General features: G+C 35.8%; 1 protein-coding gene across 1 annotated transcript in view; it reads right to left on the reverse strand.

Moving 5' to 3' along the window:
- Positions 1 to 25,745, reverse strand: part of LOC122805915 (extracellular calcium-sensing receptor-like) — a 136,440-nt gene that overhangs the window by 52,610 nt on the left and 58,085 nt on the right. Inside the window, 1 exon segment of the mRNA XM_044076159.1 lies at positions 5,106 to 5,229. Within this exon segment, the coding sequence (XP_043932094.1) occupies positions 5,106 to 5,229 (124 nt within the window).

Here is a 25,745-nt window from a genome sequence, read left to right on the forward strand (position 1 = left end):
TATGGGAAATAGGAACTACACCCCAGTGATAATTTCTGTGTCTCTGCTCGACAGTGGCACAGGAAAATAACTTTCTTGGGTGGCATAAGCTAGGGAACCTTGTTGGCTAGGCTTATGTAGGCCCTTGGGCCGATAGCCTAGTACCTACCTATGAACCTATGGACAGGCCCATGCTTACACTTATCAAGGGTATCAGAACTTATCAGAGATTTGGGATGCTTGGCTAAGCTTAAAAATGCCCTTGTGGTGTTTAGCCTAGTAAACACCTATGAACATATGAAAATCTGAGGATTTATCATACAATCTTTGTGTTAACATTCATTTTAGAACAAAGCAGTCTAATCTGTCATGGTGCAAAGGTTAGAACTACTGCTTCAGTGTTAGTTTTATCCATACATTTGTTGGCTAAGGTGTCTTTATGGAGCCTTCCTATTTAATTAACACTGCTTAGTCACTTTAGCAGGGCTGATAGAAAGCTCCCACATGAACTAGTTGAAAATTTCAACTATCATTTCCTGACTGAGCGATATGTTGATCATACTAAGCTTAGCAGCAATACATCTGTGTGGTATACAGTCATATTTGTGTGGTATACAGTCACATTTGTATGGTATAGACTCAGAACTTGGGCAAGTCCAGGTAAACTAAGTTTGCATTATGCAGTGCTGACATTGTGCCTTTAAGATTTTGAACATTTGACTTGTACTCCATTAAAAGAGCCTTATTGAATTTTATCACTCGTTCAGATGAAGTCCTTTTAGTTTTGGAATAAATTACTATTTGACAGCCTTCCAGTGCATCCTTAGTATAAACCTTTTGGTTTAGTTTGTTATGCTTTCTGCTCTTTTGCTTTGATCTGGGTTTGTTTTTGAGCAGTTTTTGAGAAGTTGTCACCAAGGATGTTATCACAAGGACCATAAAATGCTTGGCAATCTAAAACTTTATGTAGATGCACTTTATATACTTTTAAAAGGGTGGCACAAACTGTCTTCACCTTTCAAAATAAGCAATGCTGAACATAACCCTAGTGCAAATTTAGATTTCCATGTCAAAATGACTAACCTAAAAGATACCAAGAATAGCACTTTAACTAATCCCTCTAGAGAGTTTTGTTTTCGTAGTAGATTAAAGTTCCTAGTACATGTTTTTGTAAAACTACTGCAGTAGCAATGCACATACCTTGGTGTCCAGAAGATTCTCCCTTGTATTCACAAGATTTTAATGCTAACCCCCCCCCCCCACCTTGGACACTTAGCTCTTGAAAATGGCACATCTCTCAAAATGCTGCCCCCAATCACTTAATAAAAGTAACATTTTCAGTTGTTCCCCCTAAAACTATTAAACATTGTTTTTAGATTAGCGATGTTGCACGTGTTGTGAAAGGAATTCATTTAGACAGTTGTAGACATATGACCTGAAAAAAAAAGCCATATTAATATGATGCTCAGAAAAAATATACTCAGTATGGTGCAAAGAGTATGCCTGCCTACACCCTTGCTCCCTAGAAGAGTTATGCTTACATTTTTCTCTTGTGTAGAAAACAACTTCCTGGATTATCTAGAGGCCGGCATTTATAAAACTCCCATTTCTTAGATCAGTAGTAATCCGTAAAGTAGACTTTCTCAGCATTCCATTAACTTCAAAACAAATAGCATGACAAAACATTTTAATTAATGTAGAATTACATAAATAATATATAGTGCAAACTATTAGTATTTCATTAATAACTTGCAGCATTCCCGTCAGATTTGTGTCACTGGCTGACCATCATTATGTGTATTACATATAGTTATGCACATACACATGAGTGCACCGAGCATACCTGTCTCTGGTCAAATGTAAGCTATCTGATAACATATTATAGCCTGTGTGCGCATGCCTGGAGTACCATTCAACCCATCCACAAACTGAATTGCGGAACAGTTTGGTGCGTGACAGGTGTTCAATGTTTGGATAGTTTGCCTGTCAGACATACAGTCTATAGCTATATCTATATCTGTGTGTATATGTACAATAGAGAGAAAATATACATGCATATGTCTCTCTTGGGAATATCCTCTTCTGTATAAACAACTATGAGACTCAGAACATTTAATTGTTTAATATAATAACATGCTTAAACTTTGAACTATGAACACCATGTTACAGTAGGCCTTCCCCTGAAGGCCACTGGAGGAAAACAGAATGATATTGCATTGCAGTGTGTGAACTGTGCATCAGTGTATATGCTCTACTGATGCACTGCAAGATGCCAATCTGGCATCCCATTTTATATTCTGCCTACACTGTATCAAGTGTGAACGTCTGCCATCCTTTCTAAATCCAAAATCCAGAGTTACCTGGAGAGAAATTGTGACTCATAAAGTATAGAGTGTATGCTGTTTGGATCCATATGGAATAAGATGATATAACTGTCAGTTTATTCACTCACTTAGGTGTAGGAGTATGCCATATGTTTAAATAACCACAGAGGTCAGAAGACGATAAATGTGTATCCTTATTGCTAGCTGATATTCGGTGCTTTTTCCCTGCGTCATTGGTAATTAGTATTTTTTTTATTTGTTTTCCATCAAAATGTAGTGGAGGCTCATATACTGATACAATGTTGTTTCTCAGTCACAGGTTCTTCCTCATGGTACACTATGGCCCTCTCTAACCTTTACCATTATTTTTCTATGAAGTTTTTGTGCCAATTTTTTGGCATGGGAGTCCTCGGAGCATTTTCTGTTTGCACAGAATACTGTATAAAGTCTTTCATTAAGTGTATTTCACCATACATGTTGGATTTACAGCCATAACAACAGAGCTATCTTGTCTCACTAAGTAACCCTTTAACTTTGAGACTTGATTTATTGCCTTAGTATCAATAAAAGAAGATACAATTAGAAACTTTGTTTTCTTCTGAAAGACAGCAGCTTAAAATTTCATTGGACTCAGTTGCCATCCATCTGAATCCAAATCCAAATACATTCCCATTTAAACACTGGAAAATTTTAATGTAAGCTCATAGAACATGCTTAACAAGCTTTTGTGTAAAAAACTTGTTTTCTGACCCCATCTTATGATGACTTTTAACTGTCTACAAAATTAAATGCTTTTGGCAATAAAAAAAGAGTATAGGAGAGAAATTTGCATATGCATCAACCTGAGATGTGATGTCAACATAAACATGAAATCTAATGATACTGAAAAACAAATGAAAGTCACAGAAAGGAAGAAATTGTTACACAAGTTTGAGTGTAAGGAATGTTTTGTATGGTGGAAAACATGAAATGAGGTAAACTATTGTTTAGGTACAATTTTTCTTTGAAAAATATGGATAATGCAGATGATTAGATGTGCTTTAAAGTTGAACGCTGTTATGTCTTGACCATTTTGCAAAGTGAAGAAAAATTGACTTAGTCCATAATATGCTGCCTAAATATATTAAAAGAAGGACAAGCATGAAGAAAAGTGAAATTTTATCCTAATTTGCAAATGCAATAAAATCAGTGAGGTAAAAGTGTAGAATCTTTAAACTGAGAAAAGTACATATCTTTTCTCCAGTAGACAAGATATAAAATATTTTTTTTCTTAAACTTTTTCAACCCCATCTACCACTTTGCCATCATATCCAGATCTCTTATTGCTACAACCATTCTTCAAAATATCTGATATCTCAAGGACCCATGGAGAGGTACCCAAAATCTAAGAATCACAATGTCTTATGGCAGGGATTAGGATTTTTTTTGTATCATTCCAATACCCCTATTTTGCAGTGATAAAGACACAAATTATGGATCAAACTCTGGATATATAGTGTGTCTGTATTTTCTACTACCAGAGAGTCTAGCTAGAGTGCATGTACATTCTTTTATTGGCTTTGAGTGCATGTACATTCTTTTATTGGTTTTGTTCCCCAGATTATTTGGCTGTTTGCAAGTATTTTATTTTCTCTTTGACCAGGTTAGCTCCAATATACCAATTTGAACTCTTCAGGGGATACCTGAGGTGGTATTCATACTAACTGGATGAAATTTGCACAGAGAACCAGGGAACTTCCGTGACTCTTTTTTTTTTTTTCATTGAAATGACATGGGGTCTTCTGCATTCACCTAAGCTACCACCAACTTGGGCAGATGGGACCTGGGTTTAACATCTCATCTGAAGGTCAATGCACTTTCAAGAGTGCAGCACCACAGTACGCTGCACTACAATCACAGTACTAGGCAATTAATCCAAATACCTGATGTGAGAAGAGAACCCATAGTCTTCTGATCTTGTAGCATGAAAGGACTTGAGCCACTGACACTGCAGTCCTTCCCCTTCACTTCAGCCAATATAATTTTCTGAGGCCAGTCGAGCTGGCTGTATTGTTACAACTGCATCTCTTTAAATGTAGATTTAGTATTAAGGTTATTGCTCCAACCTGGGTTGTATATGGTATAGTTGGGATTAAAACCTATATTGTGAAGTGCTAGTCTGCCTACTAGCTAGATTGTTACAGGTTTTACTGTACCCCACTCCAGATGCAACAAACTTGCAGAATTTACGTATTGTACACATCAAGTTTCCTTCCAGGACAATAATGCATTGTATAAAGCCCTACCCCCAAACCAATATGGTCAGACCATGGCGCTTACAACATCTTAAGATTTTATCATACTGAGGGTATATTGCTTGTTATGCAACAAGTGATGGTGCAAGGAACTCCATTATCATTGCACTGAGCAGTAGAACTGCTTTTGGAATGTTTTTGGGTCAATAAGCAAAAACTGATAAAAATTCAAAATAAGAAACTTATAAAATACAGCCTCACAACAAAGAAGAAATACAAATTACATTGTAGAAATGTGTGAGAATAAATAGTAAGCTGAAAAATGTAGTAATGTAGATAGAGTACTGGACCTGTAGGGTGCTCATGCTTAGGGATAGTTAGCCATTATAGATACAGTAAAATATTTTAGCTTTAAACAAAAATGAGACTTGACACCTGCTTAGCTTTTCATTTGTACACTAAAGACAATTCATGTCAAGTAATTCCTTAGAGGGGTTAACATAGGTCATCTTTTGCATTTTATCTCTGTTATACTGAAGGCTGTTCCTTTTAGAAAAGATCCACTCACCAGTTTTATTTGCAATTTCTCCATCGGAGCAGGGGACACAGTCATAACAACAGATAGGCATTCCCTGAATTGAAACTTTCCGATATCCTTGATAGCAGCTCCCACTGCAAGTAGAGGTTGGGGCCTGCAGAAAACAAAAAGGTCAAGTTAGCCAGAATAAATTATTTAGTTATTCTCTGTATGACTTGAAAAATTTAAAAGGGCTCATTTTCCCTTCTATAATCTGTACAAATGTCTTGATGGCTCAGGTACGTGAGAGTATCTCTGGGTGTGTGTGCGGGTAATACACATTGTGACGATGTGAGGTATTGCAATCTGTGCCACGGAGAATAGTGCAGTGCATGTGTAACATATGCCAGCATAGTTATCTGGAGTTTTGTAGATAATTTTGTCATTTGACTATCACACTAACTTGTGCAGATGCTTGTGTTAGAGATGTATCAGCAGTGTTATTGTAACTGATTAGATGTTTGTGTTTGGACAGGAAGTTCTAGAAAGGAAGACTGGAGGTTTTTGAGATTGTTCTATAATTTTCAAATACTGCAACAGATCTTGCAGAAGCTCAGAGTGTGTACTGTACTAGTCAGGTGATCAAATATGATGTCATTCTATAACCAGCACTGAGAGGATGGAACTCACAAAGCAGATTTTGTTTTCTTTGGAACCTGATATAAAATCTGGCAGTCAGTTGATTCAGTGGAGTTCATTTAGTTGAAGGCATATCACCTTGCCTTGTGGAAGTAATCATCTCAGCATCCTAACTTGCCTTGCTGTATTAAGTTAGCTAGGGAACAGTTATTACTTAGACAGTCAGGAAATACAGTAAGATTAGTTTAGTAGTGTTTTTCTACATCTGTTTGAACCTGTTCAACTGTGTTATTTTTATTTCTCCTGTGAGTGAAACCCTATATTTATTGTACTTTGATATTTAGTGTTCTCATGTTTTCTGTTTTATTATTTATTATTATTTTATACCTTTCATTATGGCTGTTTTTTTAGAGAACACAACATCTTGAGAGTACCTGTGTTTATTTTAGTGATGCCTCGACCATGCCAAAAAGCCTTGCTGCTTTGGTTACACTCTACCAATTATTTTAGTATTGATTTTACTCAGTATAATTGTCTACCCTTGTAAGAGCCTGGCAGTGGTTGACTGGTGGCAGTGAGGTAACCTTATAGTCTGGGTAGAAGGGGTACAGCTAGTAATTCTATACCAGCCTTTCCCAGGAGTGTGTTTGAAAATCAAATACCCAGGTATGGGTGTGTCAGTTGTCATTTATTTGGAACTGGGACACAGTGCTCCAAAGTGAGTCTTGTTTGGATCTGGAGAGACAAGAGTCAAGTCCCAGTGGAGTGTTTTCCCTGTGTGCTCTTGGGGGGACATTGTGCTTGATACAGAAAGCTGCATTTGAAATACTGTGTAAATCCATTGCTATTTTTAGTGGTTGTCTATCACTAGTGTCAGTTATGAGGCTCCTTGATTACTGTCCCTGTGTAAAGAGAGGCTATCACACATATAATACAACCTCTAGTTTTAATGAGGTTCCTGCCTTATGAATAATATACCTAGGATACAAAAGTTAAAAATTAGGTCTAAGATTTTAAATGAAAGACGAAATCCTGGAAAGGAAAACTGAGTATGCTCTAACAGTAAAAACTATAATGGGACTGCCACAATAGTAAATGTTACCTCTAGTACATTATACCCAGAGCTAATTTTAAACCCAGTTGTGAATCAGAAGGTATGCAGTGGTGGAATAGAAAATAATTTAAGAAAATTTGATACTGTAACAAGTGTAATAAACTTGGAAATGTTGCATAGGCAAGTTAATAACAGCTCAGGAATTTAAAAACAATATGGGAAATGTTTTACACAATCTATCCTTCGGATGTGATCCGGTCATTACTTAACATCTCAAAGTGGGGTCTACAATAAGCAACGAAGTAATGACTAAATTAAGTACTAATATTTGGAGGCACTATGCTTAACCAATAATGTGTGACCTAAGTAAACTTAGTGAAACAAATTTGACTGTTTTATCTTTGCTTGGTTTAAAATCCAAGGATGGTTTGTGAGCCACTATCTGGCAAATACTTTTAAATAGTCATATTCATTTAAAACTAAAACAAAGTTTCACATAAATTATTATACACATAGGAACAGGAACAAATGACTTGCAAAATACTCCATTAAATCAAATGAAGAAGTACTTATTAAAATAACTGAACTACTAAACACAATTGGTTGGCATATTACTTGTTCATTATTTTCAATGGCATAATACCCTTTTCAGTCTACTAAAGCCCATAAGATTAACAGATGATTAAGGCAATTTGCAATCATCTACAGTATTAAAGCTAAATATTGGGAGGACAGCATCTATGATTTAATATTTTCAAAAGATTTATTACGTCTTGGTCACTATGGTGACAATTATTTTGCAAGTACAATTTCTGAGATCTGAATTGTGTTTTTTTTTTAGAGATTGGAATAACAACAAAAAAAATCAATTTCACCCAAATGTTTGGAGTTAGTGTTATAGCTTAGGAAAATTATAAAATTGCAGTTGAAGCTTAGAACACAAGAATGTTAAAACTTCATAATTTGATAAGAGTGCTTAAGGAAAGGCAAAAGAGTTGGCGGGGTAATATGAGTTCATATAGCTTCTGCCCTTATTAAAACTGATGAAGAGCTTGAATGTGCAATTGTTATAATAGTCAGGATATTGTGCTATTATCATCCAATCCAGAGAAATTTGGAGCTTTTAAATGCATGAATCAAGAAAAATTGGAAATTAAAGATCAAATGGAAAATGCCAAAATTGATTTATTAGAGATTAGTGAACTCAAATGGACAGGACAAGCTCATTTTCAACCAAATGAGCATTGACTCTGTTACTCTGGTCCAAAAACATACAGGAAAATGGTGTGGCATTGTTCCTCAGCAATAAGCTTTCAAAGACTGTACTAAAGTAGAATGTGATCAGTGATAGCCATGTCAGTCAATCTACAGAGAAAGCTAATAATGTCACCTTGATCCAAGTATATGGTCCAATGACAGATGTGGAAGATAAGGATGTAGAATTGTTCTACAAACAACTTCAAAATGAAATCAAATACTGAAGCAAGAACTAGTGATCATTATGGGGGACTTCAATGCAAACATATGAAGCATACCTGAAGATCTAGTGGTTGGAAAACATGGCATAGGAGAAAGAAATTAAGCTGGTGATAACTTAATACAGTTTTGCAAAACCAACCGTAAATCATGAATATGCATTTTTAACACCACAAACTTCACCAGTACACATGAACCTCTCCAAATGGCATGTATCAAAATCAAATTGATTACATCTGCATAGGATGGCTATGGAAATCTTCAGTTTTGATGGAAAAGACTAAACCAGAAGCTGATTGTGGAAGCAAACACGAGCTTTTGACATGCAAGATCAAGGTAAATCTTGACAAGATTATTAGAGACCTTCTAAAATATGACATTGAAAATATTCCACAAGACTATTGGATAAAATTAAATAACAGATTTGCCATTCTTGATACAGGAAATTGAGAGCCTGAAAAGTTATGGAATAACATTAAAACTGTAATTAGTGATGAAGCTATAAAAATACTCTAGAAGAGAAAAAGAAAGCCAAAAAACCCCCCTGGATCTGTGAAGAAACTAGAAAAGTAGTGGAACAAAAAAGATAAGCAAAATTTTCCACTGATAAAGTATCACAAATGAACCGAGAGTTTCAACATCACATTCAGAAAGACAAGGAAATGATATTTGTCCAGAATTGAATCTAAGCATGTAAACGGAAAAAACAGACTAGCTTAGACACTAATGAAATAATATATTTTACGATCCCGAAAGCATTAAAACGAGATAGAAAGAATGTACAGAAAATGTATACAAAATAGGTAATGCGAATAATATTTGGGAAGTTGAACCTGAAGCTGACATCAAAGAAGGACCAGATATTTTAAAAGAAGTGATAGCAGCAATTAAAGCTTTATCAAACAACAAGTCACCCAGCATTGACAGTATTCCAATTGAATTAATCAAAGGATCAGAAGGTGCTATCATGGCCCTTACTCAACTGTGTCAACAGATTTGGAAGGGAAAAACATGGACAACTGACTGGAGGAGATCATTGTTCATACCTATACCAAAGAAAGATGACTCCAAGGATTGTAACTACTACAGAACAATTGCATTAACTTCACACGCCAGCCAAATACTGTTGAAAATAATACACTGAAGGCTACAATTGTATGTTCTTCAAGATCTACCTGGAATTGAGGCAGGTTTCAGAAAAGATCAAGGAACAAGATATATTATTGCCAATATTAGATATTGAAGAAGAGCAATGAATACCAAAAGCCTGTCTACTTTTGCTTCATCGGCTACAGCAAAGCTTTTGACTGTGTGGATCAAGATAAGCTATAGAGAACTCTAGGGTGAATGGGAATATCCAAACACACAATTCAGCTAAAAAAGCCTTTATGAAAATCAAGAAGCTGCAGTGAGAACTGAATATGGTAACACTGACTGGCTTCCAATACAATTTGACATCAGGCAAGGATGCATCTTTTCACCTTACCTGCTCAACCTTTATGGTGAAACCATATTCAGAAAAGCAAATCTGGAAGAGTGTCATTTTTAAAGCTGGTGGCCAAAATATAAGCAATCTACACTATGCAGATGACAACACTCATCACTAGTAGCAAAGACATGCTGTATCTATTGAGGAAAGTCAAAGCTGAAAGTCATAACATGGGAATAAAACTGAACACAAGACGAAGATCATGAGCATAGAAAATGACGATGTTGAGCTTGAAGATGCTTTACAACTTGTATTCTTTATTTTTAATCTCCTGGGTTGTATTTTTGTAAACATGGAAACAACTAGCAGGGAAGAAATACTTTGCAGAATCACCCTTCTTCGCTGTAGAATGAAGGCTCTCAACAAGGTATACAAAAGCAAGGAAATACTCAAAACAAAGATCAAACTTGTCCATGCACTCATTTTTTTTTCCAGTGGTCAATTACAGATGCAAAAGCTAGACACTACAGAAACAGGACAGAAAGAAGATTGACTTATTTGAGTTTTGGTGCTGAAGAAGGAAACTATGTATGTCATGGACTGCCAGAAGAACTAACACATTAATTTTGGAAGAGATTAAATCAGCTATGTCACTTGGAGCCCAAATTATGAAGTTATGACTGTCTTATTTTGGTCACACTGTCAGAAGAGATGGATCACCACGAGAGGAGGACATTATGTTTGGGAAGACCAAAGGAACCAGGCAAAGAGGGTGACCTGCAACCAGATGTTTGGCCATGTTGACAACAGCCATAGAGATGACACTGAAGACCTTGCCAGACTAGTATGGAAAATACTTTTTTTGGATCTTTAATTCATCAAGTCGCTATGACTCGAGCCAGAGTTGATGGCACCTAAAGAGAGATATTTTGAATGAAAATGAAATCATAAAGGAAAAGCAAAGAAAGCAGTGGAATTACTCAAGTTATGTTTTACCTGATACTGCAAATTATTACTGCTAAGGGACTTGAGTTATCCAGATATTATATGGAGTACTAAAATATTCAAAAGTTTCTTTAGAGAACTTAAAGCTGCCCTTACAGGTCATTTTAAACCTAGCCAATTTCTTCTTTTGGGGGGTTTTAAATAACCTATCCCATTTTGTTAGAGTGACCTTGCCCATCCCATGGTCTACAGTTGTATATTACACCTAATGAAAATAACTGGAATCATATGGTTATTTTTAGGAGACCCATTATGCACGTAATAAAGCATTTAGGTGCAGTTTGTCTCTATTAGTAATACAGGGGACAGTCCTGGTGAAATTTTTCTGTTTTCCATCCATAGATCTAAGTTGCACTTGAATATGGACATCGATGGACTGTTTTGTGGATAGTTAGTCTGTTCCACAACAGTGGTATCTTCGGCGAGATATCCCTTTTCTTCCAAAGTGTTCTGTTAATTTTGCAAAAGTGGTTTATATCTTTGGAGTATTTCTGATGCCATTTGTCTTGCTGATGTGCAGTATGTCCATCAGTACTGGGTCAGAGATTGCCTTGTATGCCACACATAAGTCACCTCAGCAGTCTGTAGGGTGCAAGTACAGTGACAGAGCTTTGAGTGGGTCCATGTGGGACATGTTTTTCAAGCCTTGTATCCTTTTAGTAAGGTATCTCTGTGAGCATTCCAGTTGCATCTGTCTGGAGAGATGCCAAAGGAGACATCATATTCAATGACTCGCCTAATGAGGACCTGTTCAATATAGAAGGACTTTCTTACAATAGTCCCATGCTGGTCAAAAGCTATGTCATTGTCCACATAAGTTCCCAAATCCTGAACAACTGGGTCATCTATTAAGTGGCATATTGTCAATGCGGTAGTCCCTAGGGTAGATGACTGTCCACAGGATACAACAATGCATTTCTTGGCATTTAGTTTTTGTCCATGATTCTGACACCATTTATTTGAAATAACCTTCCTGCAGGATTGTCTTGTTCTTTAGGGATTCAATGACTGCTCCTAGCTTGCAATCATCTGCAAACTTAGTCAGAAAAGTAGATGCCAAACAGGGGAGATCTTTTATGTCATAGTTTGGAATACCTTGTACATGAAGGAACTAGGGGGAAAGTCCTGTGGATAATATTGTTTATTTATTTATTTACATTTGTTTACCTGGAATGTTCGACTGGCCCAGGGGTCCATTTTCAGCCAAGGTCCAGGGAGAAAAGCTCCACAAAAATATAAGCAATATACAATAATTAGATAGTACAATAGTATACATACAGTAAGATGCAGAATCATTTAGTTAGTCTATACAAAGTAGTATTCAATGCAGTTTTCTAGTTGATACAGGTTCAAAAATAAAAACAAGCATTTCAGTGAAGATCACTGTGAGAAAAAATAAAGTTAGTAGTGTGTACATGTTAAATAATAGTTATGAACAAATGAGATTTCCTTTATATATTTATTTATTTTTGAGTAGTAATAAACACTGAGGAGAGGGAGAAAATGAGGTAAGGAGTGGAAGGTGTGTTGACAGAGCTGTAGAGATCTTATCAGTCAGGCTTGGCACAGGAAGAATGCCATTTCTTGTATTGATGTTCAAACCGTAGTTTGAAACTGATAGATTCAGGTGTATTTTGGAGGGTGTGGGGTAGAGAGTTTCATATTTGATTTGAGAATAAGGCTTTACCATGAGTTTTGTTAGCTTTGTTTACTGTGAGAATGTTTCTGTCTGAAGATCTTAGACTTTGTGGGCATGCGTTAGGGAACAACAAGTTCCTTGAGGGATGGGCAACTGTCAGGATGGAAGATGTTATTGTGTGTGAATTTAAGTTGGTAGAGATGAAGAAGGTTAGGTAGCTTGAGCCCATTTTGATTTGTGTCGAACAATATAGTGGTGGGTTTGATGGGAAAGGTTAGCTGCAAAATGGCTTTTTTGTTATAGCAAGTTTCCAATTTGGTTAAGTCTGATATTTTTAAGTTGGTAAAGAGGGGAGTGTGGAGAGGAGGAAGGTTCTGGATATGGCTAGTCTGGTATTGTCAGTGAGGAATGGCTTGCTTCTGTACGTGAGCCAAGTTTGATGTGAACTTTCTTAATTATGATGGCTATGTGTTGGTCAAATCTGTGTTTGTTGTCGATTGTCATGCCAAGGAGTTTTGTATGCTCAACTGGTTGGTTGACTGCATTGTTTGCTGAGAAAATGGTGAAAGGAGAGGTGGTAGGTGATTGTTTGCTACTGGTAAACAGCATTAACTCTATCTTTTTGGGGTTGAAGATTACTTGTGATTTACTTAGATATGTTTCTATATCATTAAAAGCTTGTTGGGATACTATTTGGAGGTCTGGTAAGGTATCCCCATCGTACTGCTTGTTGTGTGTCAGAATGATAGCTTAGGAACCAGGAGAGGGAAGTCTTTGATAGGTTTAGTGAGGCAAGAGTACTAAGAAGTTTCTGATCAGAGACAGTGTCAAACACTTTTAACATGTCTAAGATGACTGATGCTACTTGCTGATTTGAATTTCTCAGTTGGTTGATGGTGTTAGAGAAATTAATTAGGGCTGTGGTGGTGCTTTGTTTTGTTCTGAAACTGTATTGGAAGGGAGACAGAAGGTTGTGAGATAACAGGTATTGTATTAATTGAGTGTGGATACATTTTTCCAAAATTTTGACACAGGGGGAAATGATGGCTATGGGTCTGTAATTGTTTGATTCTGTTGATGTTCCTCCTTTATGTAGAGGGCTGATAAAGTAAATTTTCCATAATTTTTGGAGATATTGTTCTGCTATAGACCCAATATTAATATTATAATATTAAACAAATACTTCTCAATATATTAAAAAAGTATTCATTGTAAAAATGTTAGTGTACTCTGATAACCAGTCTTCCAATTCAGATTTTAAGTTAAATTTTGGACTGATAAATTATGAATCTTTACCTGAGAGTATTCATTTATTTGGTAAATTAATTTTAACGCTTGTTATTTCATATATAACGCATTGTTTTTTTTTTTAGATCAGAAATAGAATATAAAATATTTAAAAAATCACTTATATAAGTAAGTGACCTTATTGGTAGAATTATGATTTAATTAAAACAGAAAAAGTATGTCAGGTCTATAAAAATATGCTAGTAATTGCAACAAAAGAAAATCCAATACAATTGCTAGGGATCTGAATAATAAGACTCCAATGTGTTAAACTTGAAGAAAAATATAGTTTAAAATCTTAATAACTATTTATGTACTTGCAATATGTCCAAATAAAATTGAGGTACAATATTGGTGGATAATTTAAGAGTGCCTTCTTATTGCAAAAATAAATTAATAGATTATTTTCTTCAGTTCAAGAATATTTGTTAAATACTGAAGAATGTTTGCTCAGTCTGTATGGAATTTGACCTATAAATCAAGCCTTAAATAAAATATGGGTTTAGACAACACACCTGCAATAAAGATATCCATTCACAACCCATTTTTCATTTTTTGCATGTGGGGTTGGGGTGTCACTTCAACAATGACAATTATCTAGGGCCAAGTTCGACACCAATGGGTAGCTATCCCTGCTGTGGCTGTTCTTCTATACCACACACTCACAAGCATTTTCACACCTATGGTTAATTCAGAGTATCCAATCCACCTACTGCATGTGTTTAAAAGATATGTTATATGAAAAACTTTCTTTCCCCTTTTATATAGTATATTCAATAAACATTTGCACTGTACCACATAAATGGAAAATATCTTATATTACCCTGATCCATAAAAGGTAGGCATGATATCAAAACATTACTCTTAACTTCTATGTTGAGTAAGTGTTTTGACAGGTACATATAAATGTAATGTATTTTAATCCATTATCATGAAATGTCCATTTTGGACATTAATCAGCATGGTTTTAAGGAAGATCTACTTTAACAAATCTAGTAGAATTTTATAATACAGTAAAAGATCTTGGTTTTTCCATTGGCATAATATATAAATATATTAACAAGGGCTTTCTTACACTATCGTTTACAGCAATTTTCAAAGCACTTTATTCACCTGATATAACAGCTTATCCTAATGTCTTCGCTGGTGGGATGGTAGCATGCATAATAAATGGAAAGTCATCAGAATATGTACTGTTGAACTCTGAGGTCCCTCAGGATTCTGTGCTGAGTCTAGCGTTGTTTAATATAGTATCTACAATTCCTAAAAATGCTCACTGCTGATTGAGTAAATACACTGATTTTATAATAAGTGATAGTACTTTTACTATAATCTTTATATGGCTGAAATATCTTTGTGCCAATTCCATCAGTCTGAACTTCAGCATGGATAAAAGTGTTGTAAAGAGACAAGCAATTACAAAACTGGTTATATTGTTGTCTAAGTAATTACAAGAGCATGAGTGCTATAAAAATGTGGATATTACTATGATCAACAGTTTCCTTAGCATATTGACTTATACATCAAGCTAGAAAACAAGTATCCTTTGCTGCCAAGTTTTTAGCAATTATGCCCAGTTATGTCTTGCATCATTATTTATGATGCATATATGACCAAACCTGGAGTATGTTTTGAACTTGCAATAAACTTTAATAACCCCAGTGTACTTTTACCAAGAAAATAATGATTTCATTGTACAAAACATTATAAATAATGCAAGTAAGTGAATCTCTTTTCCTTAGGATACTGGTATATTAGTGGTAAAATAGAAGATAGTCTTGTATGCAAATACTTCAAACAATAGTTGATATAGACTGTGACCCCCCACCACTGGGCTAGTAAACAAGGAGCCTCAATCCTCACCATTGGCAACAGCGTGGGAGCATTCACTGGGAGGATGGCAGGTACACACACAGTATTTCTAGATGCATCTCTCTCTCTCTCTCTCTCTATATATATATATATATATATATATATTTGCACAGTGACATCAGAGTTCAAAACCACAGGAAATATTTAAAACAACATTGCAGGACAGTCTAAAATAAAGAAAAATATCTAAACAAAGCTTCACTATATTCCTGACTATATCTAAGAGAACTATACTGTTCCCTAGAAACTTACCTCATTAGAGCAAGGCAGATGTGGTGAATGGATCTTCTAATTATGTCCACGACAGAATGCCCTGTCTCATTACGTGACTTTTCAAATTAGTATCTATAGTATTACTGCTGGGATAGCTTTCAGAATTACATCATTTCTTGTCACCTGACTCCTAGTTCCCAGGGGAAACCCACATTGTTGGAAGCTGATAATATTTAGCATCTACCTGTAAAAATACATAGACCTCAGATCTTTGGGAGATGCTGGAAGTCATAAAATAATTGCATTCCTTCATGCTTTTAAGACTAGGAATTAATTCACCCTAATGACTGTACAGAAAGATTCCTAGTACAGACACTGTTTCTGTTGCTATATGGAAAATTGGAAGATACCCTATTTTATGGTCTAGCCATAAAGTAATTTAATTTCAAGTATTCCAAAATTTACTAGACTAAGATTTACCTCCTGTATCACAGTTTCAACTGTTATAATATATACATGTAAACAGTTACAATGGTGCATGCACATTTCTGTTCTTTTCCAGTAGGGCAAACTGGATTCATTTTAAACACAAGTCTTTTTCAACACACACAGTTTGATATACACATGACATTCCGTTCTAATACATTTGTAACAAAAGCATCTTACTCAAATCATTTCGATATTCACCATTGACATATAATTTACAAAATTCCAGCTAGCTGAACATTCCAGCTAGCTGGGCTGGCACTGTCTCCTTTCATCACAAGGACATTGCAAATTTCATAGTAGACATGAATTAAAAATAGTGATTTAAAATTCACCATAACAAGATTAAATACCATACTGATTTGCTTTTAGCAATAAATAAACATAAATTGTGTACAACAACCTGCCAGTTTATAGGAAATCTGAGAACTTGATCTACTTTAAGTTGAATTTGGATAATTGGTTTGGGGACACTGGGATGTAAATAGCATTAGTTATGCATATTTATGGGTGAGGTAGTTACAGAAACAGGCTAGACACAGCTAAGTTTTAGTTTTATATTGTGCCATGTTATGTAGTTGCATTAGAATTGTGACTGCTGCAAAGAAAGGCTTTATCTTTCAACTGAAAAAGTAAAGAAGTGAAAAAAGGAAACACACACACACACACACACACACACACACACACACACACACACACACTGCATTATCCAAAAATGCTTTATTTCATTTCCAAAAAAAAAAAAAAGCTGTACAGAAAAAGTATTGCTATAATTTTCTGACAAAAATAAGTAACCAAACTGACAAGACCTGATTAGCCAGTTTTTATTCACCTGTGATATTGTAACAAGCTAACAGCTACTTGTCAACTGTACTCTGCAGCATGCATCACTTAAAGGATAAAATGAAACCTCAAAATATATATATATATTTTTTTGCATTTTGGATACTTTCAACAGATAAAATCACACCTCACTATAAGGGAATGTTCTACATAAAAGCATCTTAAAATGCTACAATATCAAGACTCATTATATTGTGTTAACTAAAAAGTAGACAAAAAGCTGTGTCAGTACAAAGAAATTTATTATACTCCAAGCCAATAGTAAGTGCTTTTGTCTCTTATGCAAGAGACTTCTTCAGACTATGGCTTTACCATAAAAATCATATGCTTTAAATACTGCATTAATTAATATTTTAAAACACCATTTAACATTTAAAAGCACAGTGACATAAAAATACACAGTAGCCATGCATACATTAATGCTTCAACCCCTTTCTTTTTAAATACATTACAAACTCTTCTCTATTATTTAAACCTGGAGGGAAACAAGCATTTAGTTTAACTTGCCAACAATATTCTAGCCAACTTAGTTCTTCTTCAACATTTACTGACTTAATGTTTTGATGCACAGTGTCCAAAACTATACATTTAAAATTAATTTTACATTTCTTATCAACATAATATTTGCTCATAACATTTTTTATATCTTCATTGCTAATAGCATAATTATGTTCATAAATTATTTTGTATAGTTCTCTCTTAGTTCTTCCTACGTAAAATGATCTACATTCTAAACACATCATTAAATAAATAACATTTTTTGATTTACATGTAAACCTCCCTGGGACTTGGACTACTGTTAACTATTAATTGGCATTTAAAGGAAATCCTATTATTGATATGTGCCATGAAATCTTCAACTTCCATTTGTTACTCCCCTCAGGCAGAATGAAATCTGTGTAACATCTCCTCTTCTAAAGGAACCACTACCCATGGTGCAATGCAGTGAAAGGACTGGAACATAAATCTAAGTACTTGCTGGGGAGATAGAACTCAAATCCCTCTGATGGATGTGCTACTTAGTGAGCCTTTGACACTTTTGTCGAAAAGTGGTCTTTGTCAACATTGCTTCATGGACAGTAGCTCACTTTGTGGATCTCTAGTCAACTTTAAAAAGCTTTATGAAGGGAAGTCCTAAAATGGCTGCTAATTAATTTATGATGAATGTATACTAAAGCTGGCTGTTAAATCTGTACTTCTTGTGTGTGTGGGGGGGGGGGGTTTGAACCCCATACATAAATAAAGACACCATACCTCTCAACCTCTAAGAGCAAGAAATCTGGACAAAGCCATAAATAATGGGGGGACAAAGGTCCAAAAATTGGAACATTTTTAAAATATTGCTCTTACAAACTCAGAAAGTTGATATTGTTACATGTTTTGCATTAGCACACATTTTCTGAAGGGTATGAAGTCAATAGGTCAAATGTATGCCATTATGTTCTTACTTCAATCCTCAATGATTCACCAGTCATTTGTCAGATAACTTCAATTTTATGAAAACTAGACTGAAAATATGAGGCAAAAATCTGGACAGTTGAGAGGTATGAAAGACACCAAATTCACTATTACCCATGGGCAGTGATATATCACTGCAGTGACCAGAGCTTCTGGCATATTTTTAAATAATAAAGAAGAACATATTAGGGCAAAACAAGTAAAAACCACATGCAATATACACTGTCTACAAGACAAAAGCATTTCATGTATGGCCACTATTATTTTAGACTGAAAAAGAATATATGAAAAATTAAACAACTATGTCCTAATGAATCCCACAGGAAGTTCATCGTGGTTGTTACAGAAAATATTTTGTGTAATGATTATTGTTTTTTTTTTTTTTTACAAAATGCATATTAACTTGCAGTTTCTTCACAAATGAGTCAAAATGTTTATAATATGTATGTTAAAATCAAAAGGTAAAATAGATGCACGATTATGCAAAATATAGTTTCACATAAGTTGTAGGTTTATATTGCAAGGCCCTTATAACTGCATTCTCATTATTAGCAAATTTTAGTGTACTGACAGATACCTGAAGGCAAAGTGCTGAAGGAGTTAGGAATGTTACGATGATATACTATGTTAGAGTGTAGTTTTGGAATGTTAGAGTATGCTCTGGCCTTTTCAGTCTGAGGAATGAGTCTTTGTAAGGAAGTATGTAAGAAAATGTGTACTGAAATGTTGCAAGGTTAAAAGATAGATCACCTGGTCTAAGAATTTTTTTTAAAAAGGCATATTGTAATGTTTTCACATGAATCTCTAAGTGAGGATCAGGAGAGTATAAAATATTTAAAAACTGTATGATTTTTTTAAAAGCTATGTAACGTCAAAGTACTGCATTCATGAAATTGATACAAAAATCTATATATAGGATCACAGGATCATAGGAAGTTACAAGACTATTGGCCTTAAGGCCATTATAAGTGTAGCCAAGAGTTTAGCCCATGTTTAGACACGTCAGCACCCGATATCCCTGTCCAGCAGGGACACGGGTGGAATCCCAGGGATGTATTTTCTGTTTCCTATCCAGTTATCCAGGTTGTTCTTAAAAAGGGGTAAAGAGGTACTCTGCTTGACATGTTGTGGGAGTCTATTCCACAGATGGGGGCATTTCTGGGACACAAATTTGTCCCCTCAATAAGTACTATTGATGTCAAAGACCAGGTTGATTTGTAGTATTATTTTTTTCTTTGTTCTTTGAGACTGATTTGAAAATGTTAGTAGGCAGTCTCCCAGCATTGTTGATGGAATAAACCAGTACTTTGCACATCCTGAAGCATTATTTTGACTCAGAACTAAAAGGAAAAACTTTATTTGTGAACTTTAACATAGCTAAAATGTATCCAAAGCATGATAACATAAGTACTGAAAGTTGCACACACACACACACACACACACACACACACACACACACACACACACACACACACACACACACACACACCTCTGAATATTCTCAATATTTACAAGCTGAATTAAAATATGAACCTGACCTGATATAAAACAAAAGGAACTAATTGGTATTGCAGCAGATCCAGAGTCTTAACAATATAAAAACTTTTGAGTTTGGAAATGGGAGGACAAAAACTATTTACATCAATTGGGGGGGGGGGCATTTACAGCACTAACCAAGGCAAGTACGAAGAAGCAACACCTACTCATTTAAAGAAATAGAATGTAATAAAGCCAGCATATCGGGCAGCTGAGGCATTCTGCCAACCATGTGAAATGTACCTATTTATTAAAGGTTTTTATGCCCTTAAATTGGTGAGGTGCTCTTTTTTTTTAATCTGATGCTCTTGAACAGTTCCATCTCCCTTGGGATGTTAACAGGTTGATATTTTTTCTTAGTTTGCATTATCATCATTGGCACACATTTTGACTGAATTGTTATCCTCAATTACTTATCACAGGAGTGCGAAAAGCCCAGAAGAAAAGAAAATTGCATTTTCAGCCAGCAAAGACATGTATTACAGGAACCAGCAAAGAAAAATCCTCAGTGAGATAGTGAAAGTCTTTAAGGGTTGCAAAGTACAAGGCTCTGGTTCTGCGGGTGACACTGTTGTGGTCTTAGTGGTGGGACAAATTACTGTGCTGAGTTAGAATGCTCTTTGACTCTAGCTTTATATTGACTATTCTACTGACAAGAAATGCTTTCAAATTTGTGATTTCTAGTTATAATGCCAAGTGTGTTTCTGAGAAGAATATTTACATTTTCTTTTCCTTTATTTGACGGTAATAGGTCTTTCAAGTAGTTATGCTATAAAGTCTGTTTCAGCATGATTAAATATTTATGTCCTGTTCATGATCCCTGTCCCAAGTATAGCAATAAATTACAGTATGCTCCATGATCTGAATTACGCACTCCATACTGTGTTTTTAACAGCAAAAAGTTTTAGCATAATGTTCCTGCAAACATTAAAAAGCTTCAATTAGTCAAGTACTTTCAGTGCTACAATAACGTTGTCCCTGAATTCAAAACATAAATCAGACATTACAGAATATGTGAAACTTAACTGAACCACACCAGGAAATAGAGATCACTACCCATGAAAAGCCATTTTTATCTATGAAGCTTACTATTGAATGCCATAGCAGCTCACTGGTACAAAACATGCAAAGTAACTGTCCAAAAGAAACCTGCCCCAACTCAATGAAATTCCTTTACAGCAAACTTAACTAAAGAGGACAAAGCCAAAGTAACACTGTATGTGCCCTACTAATCTTTCACTTTTCAAAAAAAAGTGTTGAGATATTCCGAATTCACAGGCACCCAATCTGCCATGCCATTACAAAATGTGTCTTGCGCCATATAAAATGCATGTAGGTGGACTCCCTCCTCCTCGGCCTCTTTTCATTAAAAGAAAATACTGCCAAACTGCTAGTACGTAACACTCAACAGTAGTTAGGTTAGAGGCACAGTTGTGTTGTCTGCAATTTAGATAAAAAATTAGGATTTGGAACTGGGGATCTATAAATCAAGATGGTAAGATAATGTGAAGATTTGATGGGAAAACCGGGATGCCCCATCCTAACTGGGTCACCTGAAATATGGTGAATACATATTGTATACATGATACTGTTAAGATGTTTAAATCAATCCTCCATTGCTGAACATAATTAAGATCAGTACTCCTTGTTGGGGACACCGTGAATGACTTTTCCCATTTCCTAGGTTTCATTTCTTTATAGTCATCCTTGTTCACAATGTATAGAAAGTGTGGTACTCGTAGTCCAGTGGTTCACATAAGCATAATGATCTGCCTATATCAGTGCTGCACCTATATTTAAGCTAAGCACAAAGTGATACTTGTTCTGTTAAATCTTAGCCCAGTGTTGAAATGTACACAGCAGTTATACACACCTGAAATGGCAAGAAATGAGTAAAAACAAATGGTGTGGAAAGAGCAGATGGTTTGTAAGATTACAGTGGCTTTGGTTATTTTTAGCTAGTTGCAGTGTGAGCTTTCGAGGTTCAGTGTAACAGACCATGTGTTAAGCTGAGTGCTGTTAGCCCATAGCTTACCCAAACTGTTAATTATTATTAGATATGCTGTATGGGCTTTTATAAGGTTGGAAAGGGGGAAAAATAGGAAATCTTGGAAATGAGAGGAAGAGAAGACAAAGGACAGACAGAAGGTATGCCTTAAGAGGTTCATACAGGAGAAAGTGGGAGAGGAGTTGCACTGTTTTGGTGCTAGACACCCCCCCCCCATTTTCCAATTTGATTTTTCAAAAGGGAAGATGGGGAGGAAGTAAGGATAACTGTTGTTGATGAGAGAGTTGTGGAAGAGTTAAGGACAGACAGGAACACTATAGTGGGCTGATACTATGGGGCAAGAAATAAATCACTCCAACATCAAGCAAAAACTTGTGATACTTGTTTGCTCTTATTTAAATGGTGATTCTTCTGTGTAATGGTATTAGCATTGAGAAACGGTTGTTACCCAAAAGCTTTGCTTTAATAAAGTTTTTGCTTGACGTTGGAGCGGTTTATTTCTGCATTTAACTTTGTTATTCTTTCAGTTACCACAATATCAACCTTATTATCAGTGAATACTATGGGGCAAGACACAGAGCTACCAGACACAAAAGGGAACTGGAGGAGATGTGGGAGTTAGCTATCACTCTGATCTGATGGACCTTAAAATAGAGACCTCTGTGATGGACTTGGGTTGTTCATTGCTTGGAGATAAGTCAGCATGTCTCAACTGCACCCGCTGCAATATCTCCTCCAGTGTGATCACTTCTCCACAGATCTCTCAACTGTGTCCTGAAGCTCTTGGTGGTTGTGGCTTCTAGACTGCTGCATGACCTGACCCAGAAGGTGTATAGCTGAGCTGCACCTGGATGTTCTGTACCTGTATAAATTGGTAATATAAAAGGGAGAGAATGGGGGAAAAGAAGTGAAGCAAAATGGTTCTGTGTTCTGAACAAATACAGTTTTATTTAATTACAGTCAAATAACCATTTACTCCAGTAATCACAAATTTATATTAAGCAATGTTAGATGTTTTTCATTTATTAATGGTGCTGTGGTAGCGTTGTCACCTCACAGTAAGACACTGTCCGGTTCGAATCACAGCTAGAGCGTCTTCTGTGTGGAAACATGCATGAATGGGCATACTTCATTGAAGGTTAAGCATCAGGGCTGGTAACTCGGCACATAAAAATCAACTACCACTCATTAGCGGACCAGAGTTCCACTGTGGCGACCCCTAACCGGGAAAAGCCGAAAGACACAAACAAACAGATGCAATGATTAGATTTTGTCAGGTATTTGAAATGACAGTTTCCTTGATATGAAATAAAAATTGTACTAAACTAATGACATCATAAGCAATGATATACTGCAGCAGTAAATACTGACAAGTGCTGCTTCAGTAACAGGTAATAGCTTCAGAACAAAACTACTGAGTGATGATAGTACAGTTCTTACTACTGGATTTTATGTAGTGAATGTGGACTGATGATTTGACAGTGATAATCAATGATGGCAGGTATTTATATTTTTATTTGCTATTCAGTATTTCCCAGATTTGAATAATGCACCAGCCTGATGGCTCTCCACAGGTGCCAGTTCATATGCTACCTCCTTAGCATTGCCACCTATCCAGTATTTTTCGGAGTACTCGGAAATCAGAATGTTAGTCATGTGATCAGTAAAGCACTATGCGTGCATGTATATAATATGTGTATGTGCGTATATATATATATATATATATATATATATATATATATATATATATATATATAAGTATATATTTATGTATGTATAATTTATTGAATGGAAACTTTCCAAGAATATATTAGGGAAGACCATTCTGCCACGCACTTTATTTTTTTTTTATTTATGTGTTTTTTTCTTACATGCATGGTAATCTTCTTTGAATGTAATATCACAGGTGTGTTTTCTATACATCTTTAAAGCTATTCAAATATACTGAAAGATATTCCTAAATCACTGGGGGAGGAGGTCTCCCATAAAGGCTGTATTAATATACCAGGGAATGCTTTATTTTAATGTGTGACAAACTTGGTATAGATTTTGTAGGCTGAAACAGGGTAAGGTCTAAAAGTCTCATACACTTGGGTTTTGCACAAAAGTGTTATAGATGTACACATTCCAAACCAAAAAAATGGAGTATGCTGGATTGTGATAAGGTGCAAATGGAGGTTATGCATATTCTTGAGCAAAGTGTAGCTCACCCTTGGCAAGTCGAATACATGTGTGCTACAGTGTGAGTCATAGAGATCAGCATGGCTCTGTCTCGTTTGCATAAGAAATTTTCAGATCGGCCCAAACCTACACCAGCCAGCCTAAGTGCATCAGTTAAAGTTTTACTGTGCTTTGCACTTGCACAAAATTCCAGGAAAAGTGCAAACTATAAACTTTTTGGCAGGGATAGCCAGAAAGTATAATGAAAAGATAACACAATTCAATGTAATCTCTTCAACAGAGACCTATATATCAAAAAGCCAAGACTTTATACTATTTAGATTATACATTTTCATTGCTGTCAAGATATGCCAGGATAAAGATTACCATTGCCAGTAGTCTTTGGCTATGGGTAATAGCCAGGTTGGGGGACTAAACAGTTTGCTGTAAGTTAAGAAGTGATATACATGAACTTGAACTTGATATACTGATCACTACACCCTCTTAACAAACACATATGTAGTACTATGGCAGAAGAAAACTAAACTGGCAGTTACAGCCGGAAAGCTCAAACCCACAACTCATAATGGTTCAAGGTGCTTAGCACTTTTTCTCTTTTTTAATATGTTGCCATACATAATTTTCATGAAAGTGTTACACAAGTTAAGCAGTTCTCCCTTTGTGACTGTAGGTTATAATATGATGCAGAAAAAGGTATCAAGACACAGGAGAGCGCTTTAGTTATGAGGAGAATGCTTTGAGGACATGAGGGACATGCCATTTTGGAATAGGTGGGGACAAATAGGCAGAGAGAAAGTGCTAAGGCATGGAGTCATTTAGTGGCTAACATTAATGAAATAGGTGAAGGAAATGAACCCTGGCACAGTGTAGAAAGAGCTAATGGCATGGAGGACACACCAGGATAAATGCTATGCAGAATCAAGTGCCCATAGCTGCACTGGTGGTGTCCCTTCCACACTCCAAACTTCATGAGAAGATGAGTACCATCTGTCCACAAGGGATCATCTGAATGCAGATGCGGATACTACCAGAATCAAGTTGTTGCTAGCATCAGTACTTCATATCCCAGCAACAACCACAATTGGGCAATGTGTATAACTCATTTTTCTACATTATGCTAAGATGTAGTTTCCATGATATGTGAACATATCATTATGTTTAATCAACAGGTATGTCCTCAGTGACTGATGTGGCACAGAGTCTAAAGACAATGCATAGTAATTTTCATATGAATACATAAAATGATATCACATGTCATATTAACAACATCTTCACATTTCATCATACCATCAGCACCAGAACTAGCCTAATCCTGTGCCTTATCACAGTAAACTGCCAACAGAATGGCTGTCTAGTAGTGGTGCACAGTTGCGAAGTGTACTGAGTCTGCCCCCTACAGCACAGTAAGGTGGATAACACCTTAGGCAGTGACACAAGCTCTGGCACTAAACAGAATGAAAACATGCTGATACAGCAGGGAGGAGCATTATGCAGCTCAGCACCCTTATTTTATGCATACTCTGAACCCCTTGAAGAAACCACCCTCCTTAGAGGTAGCAGTACCA

Source organism: Protopterus annectens, chromosome 7.part0 (genome assembly GCF_019279795.1).
Source record: "Protopterus annectens isolate FY-2018-M chromosome 7.part0, PAN1.0, whole genome shotgun sequence".
In the NCBI taxonomy this organism is placed as follows: Eukaryota; Metazoa; Chordata; order Ceratodontiformes; family Protopteridae; genus Protopterus; species Protopterus annectens.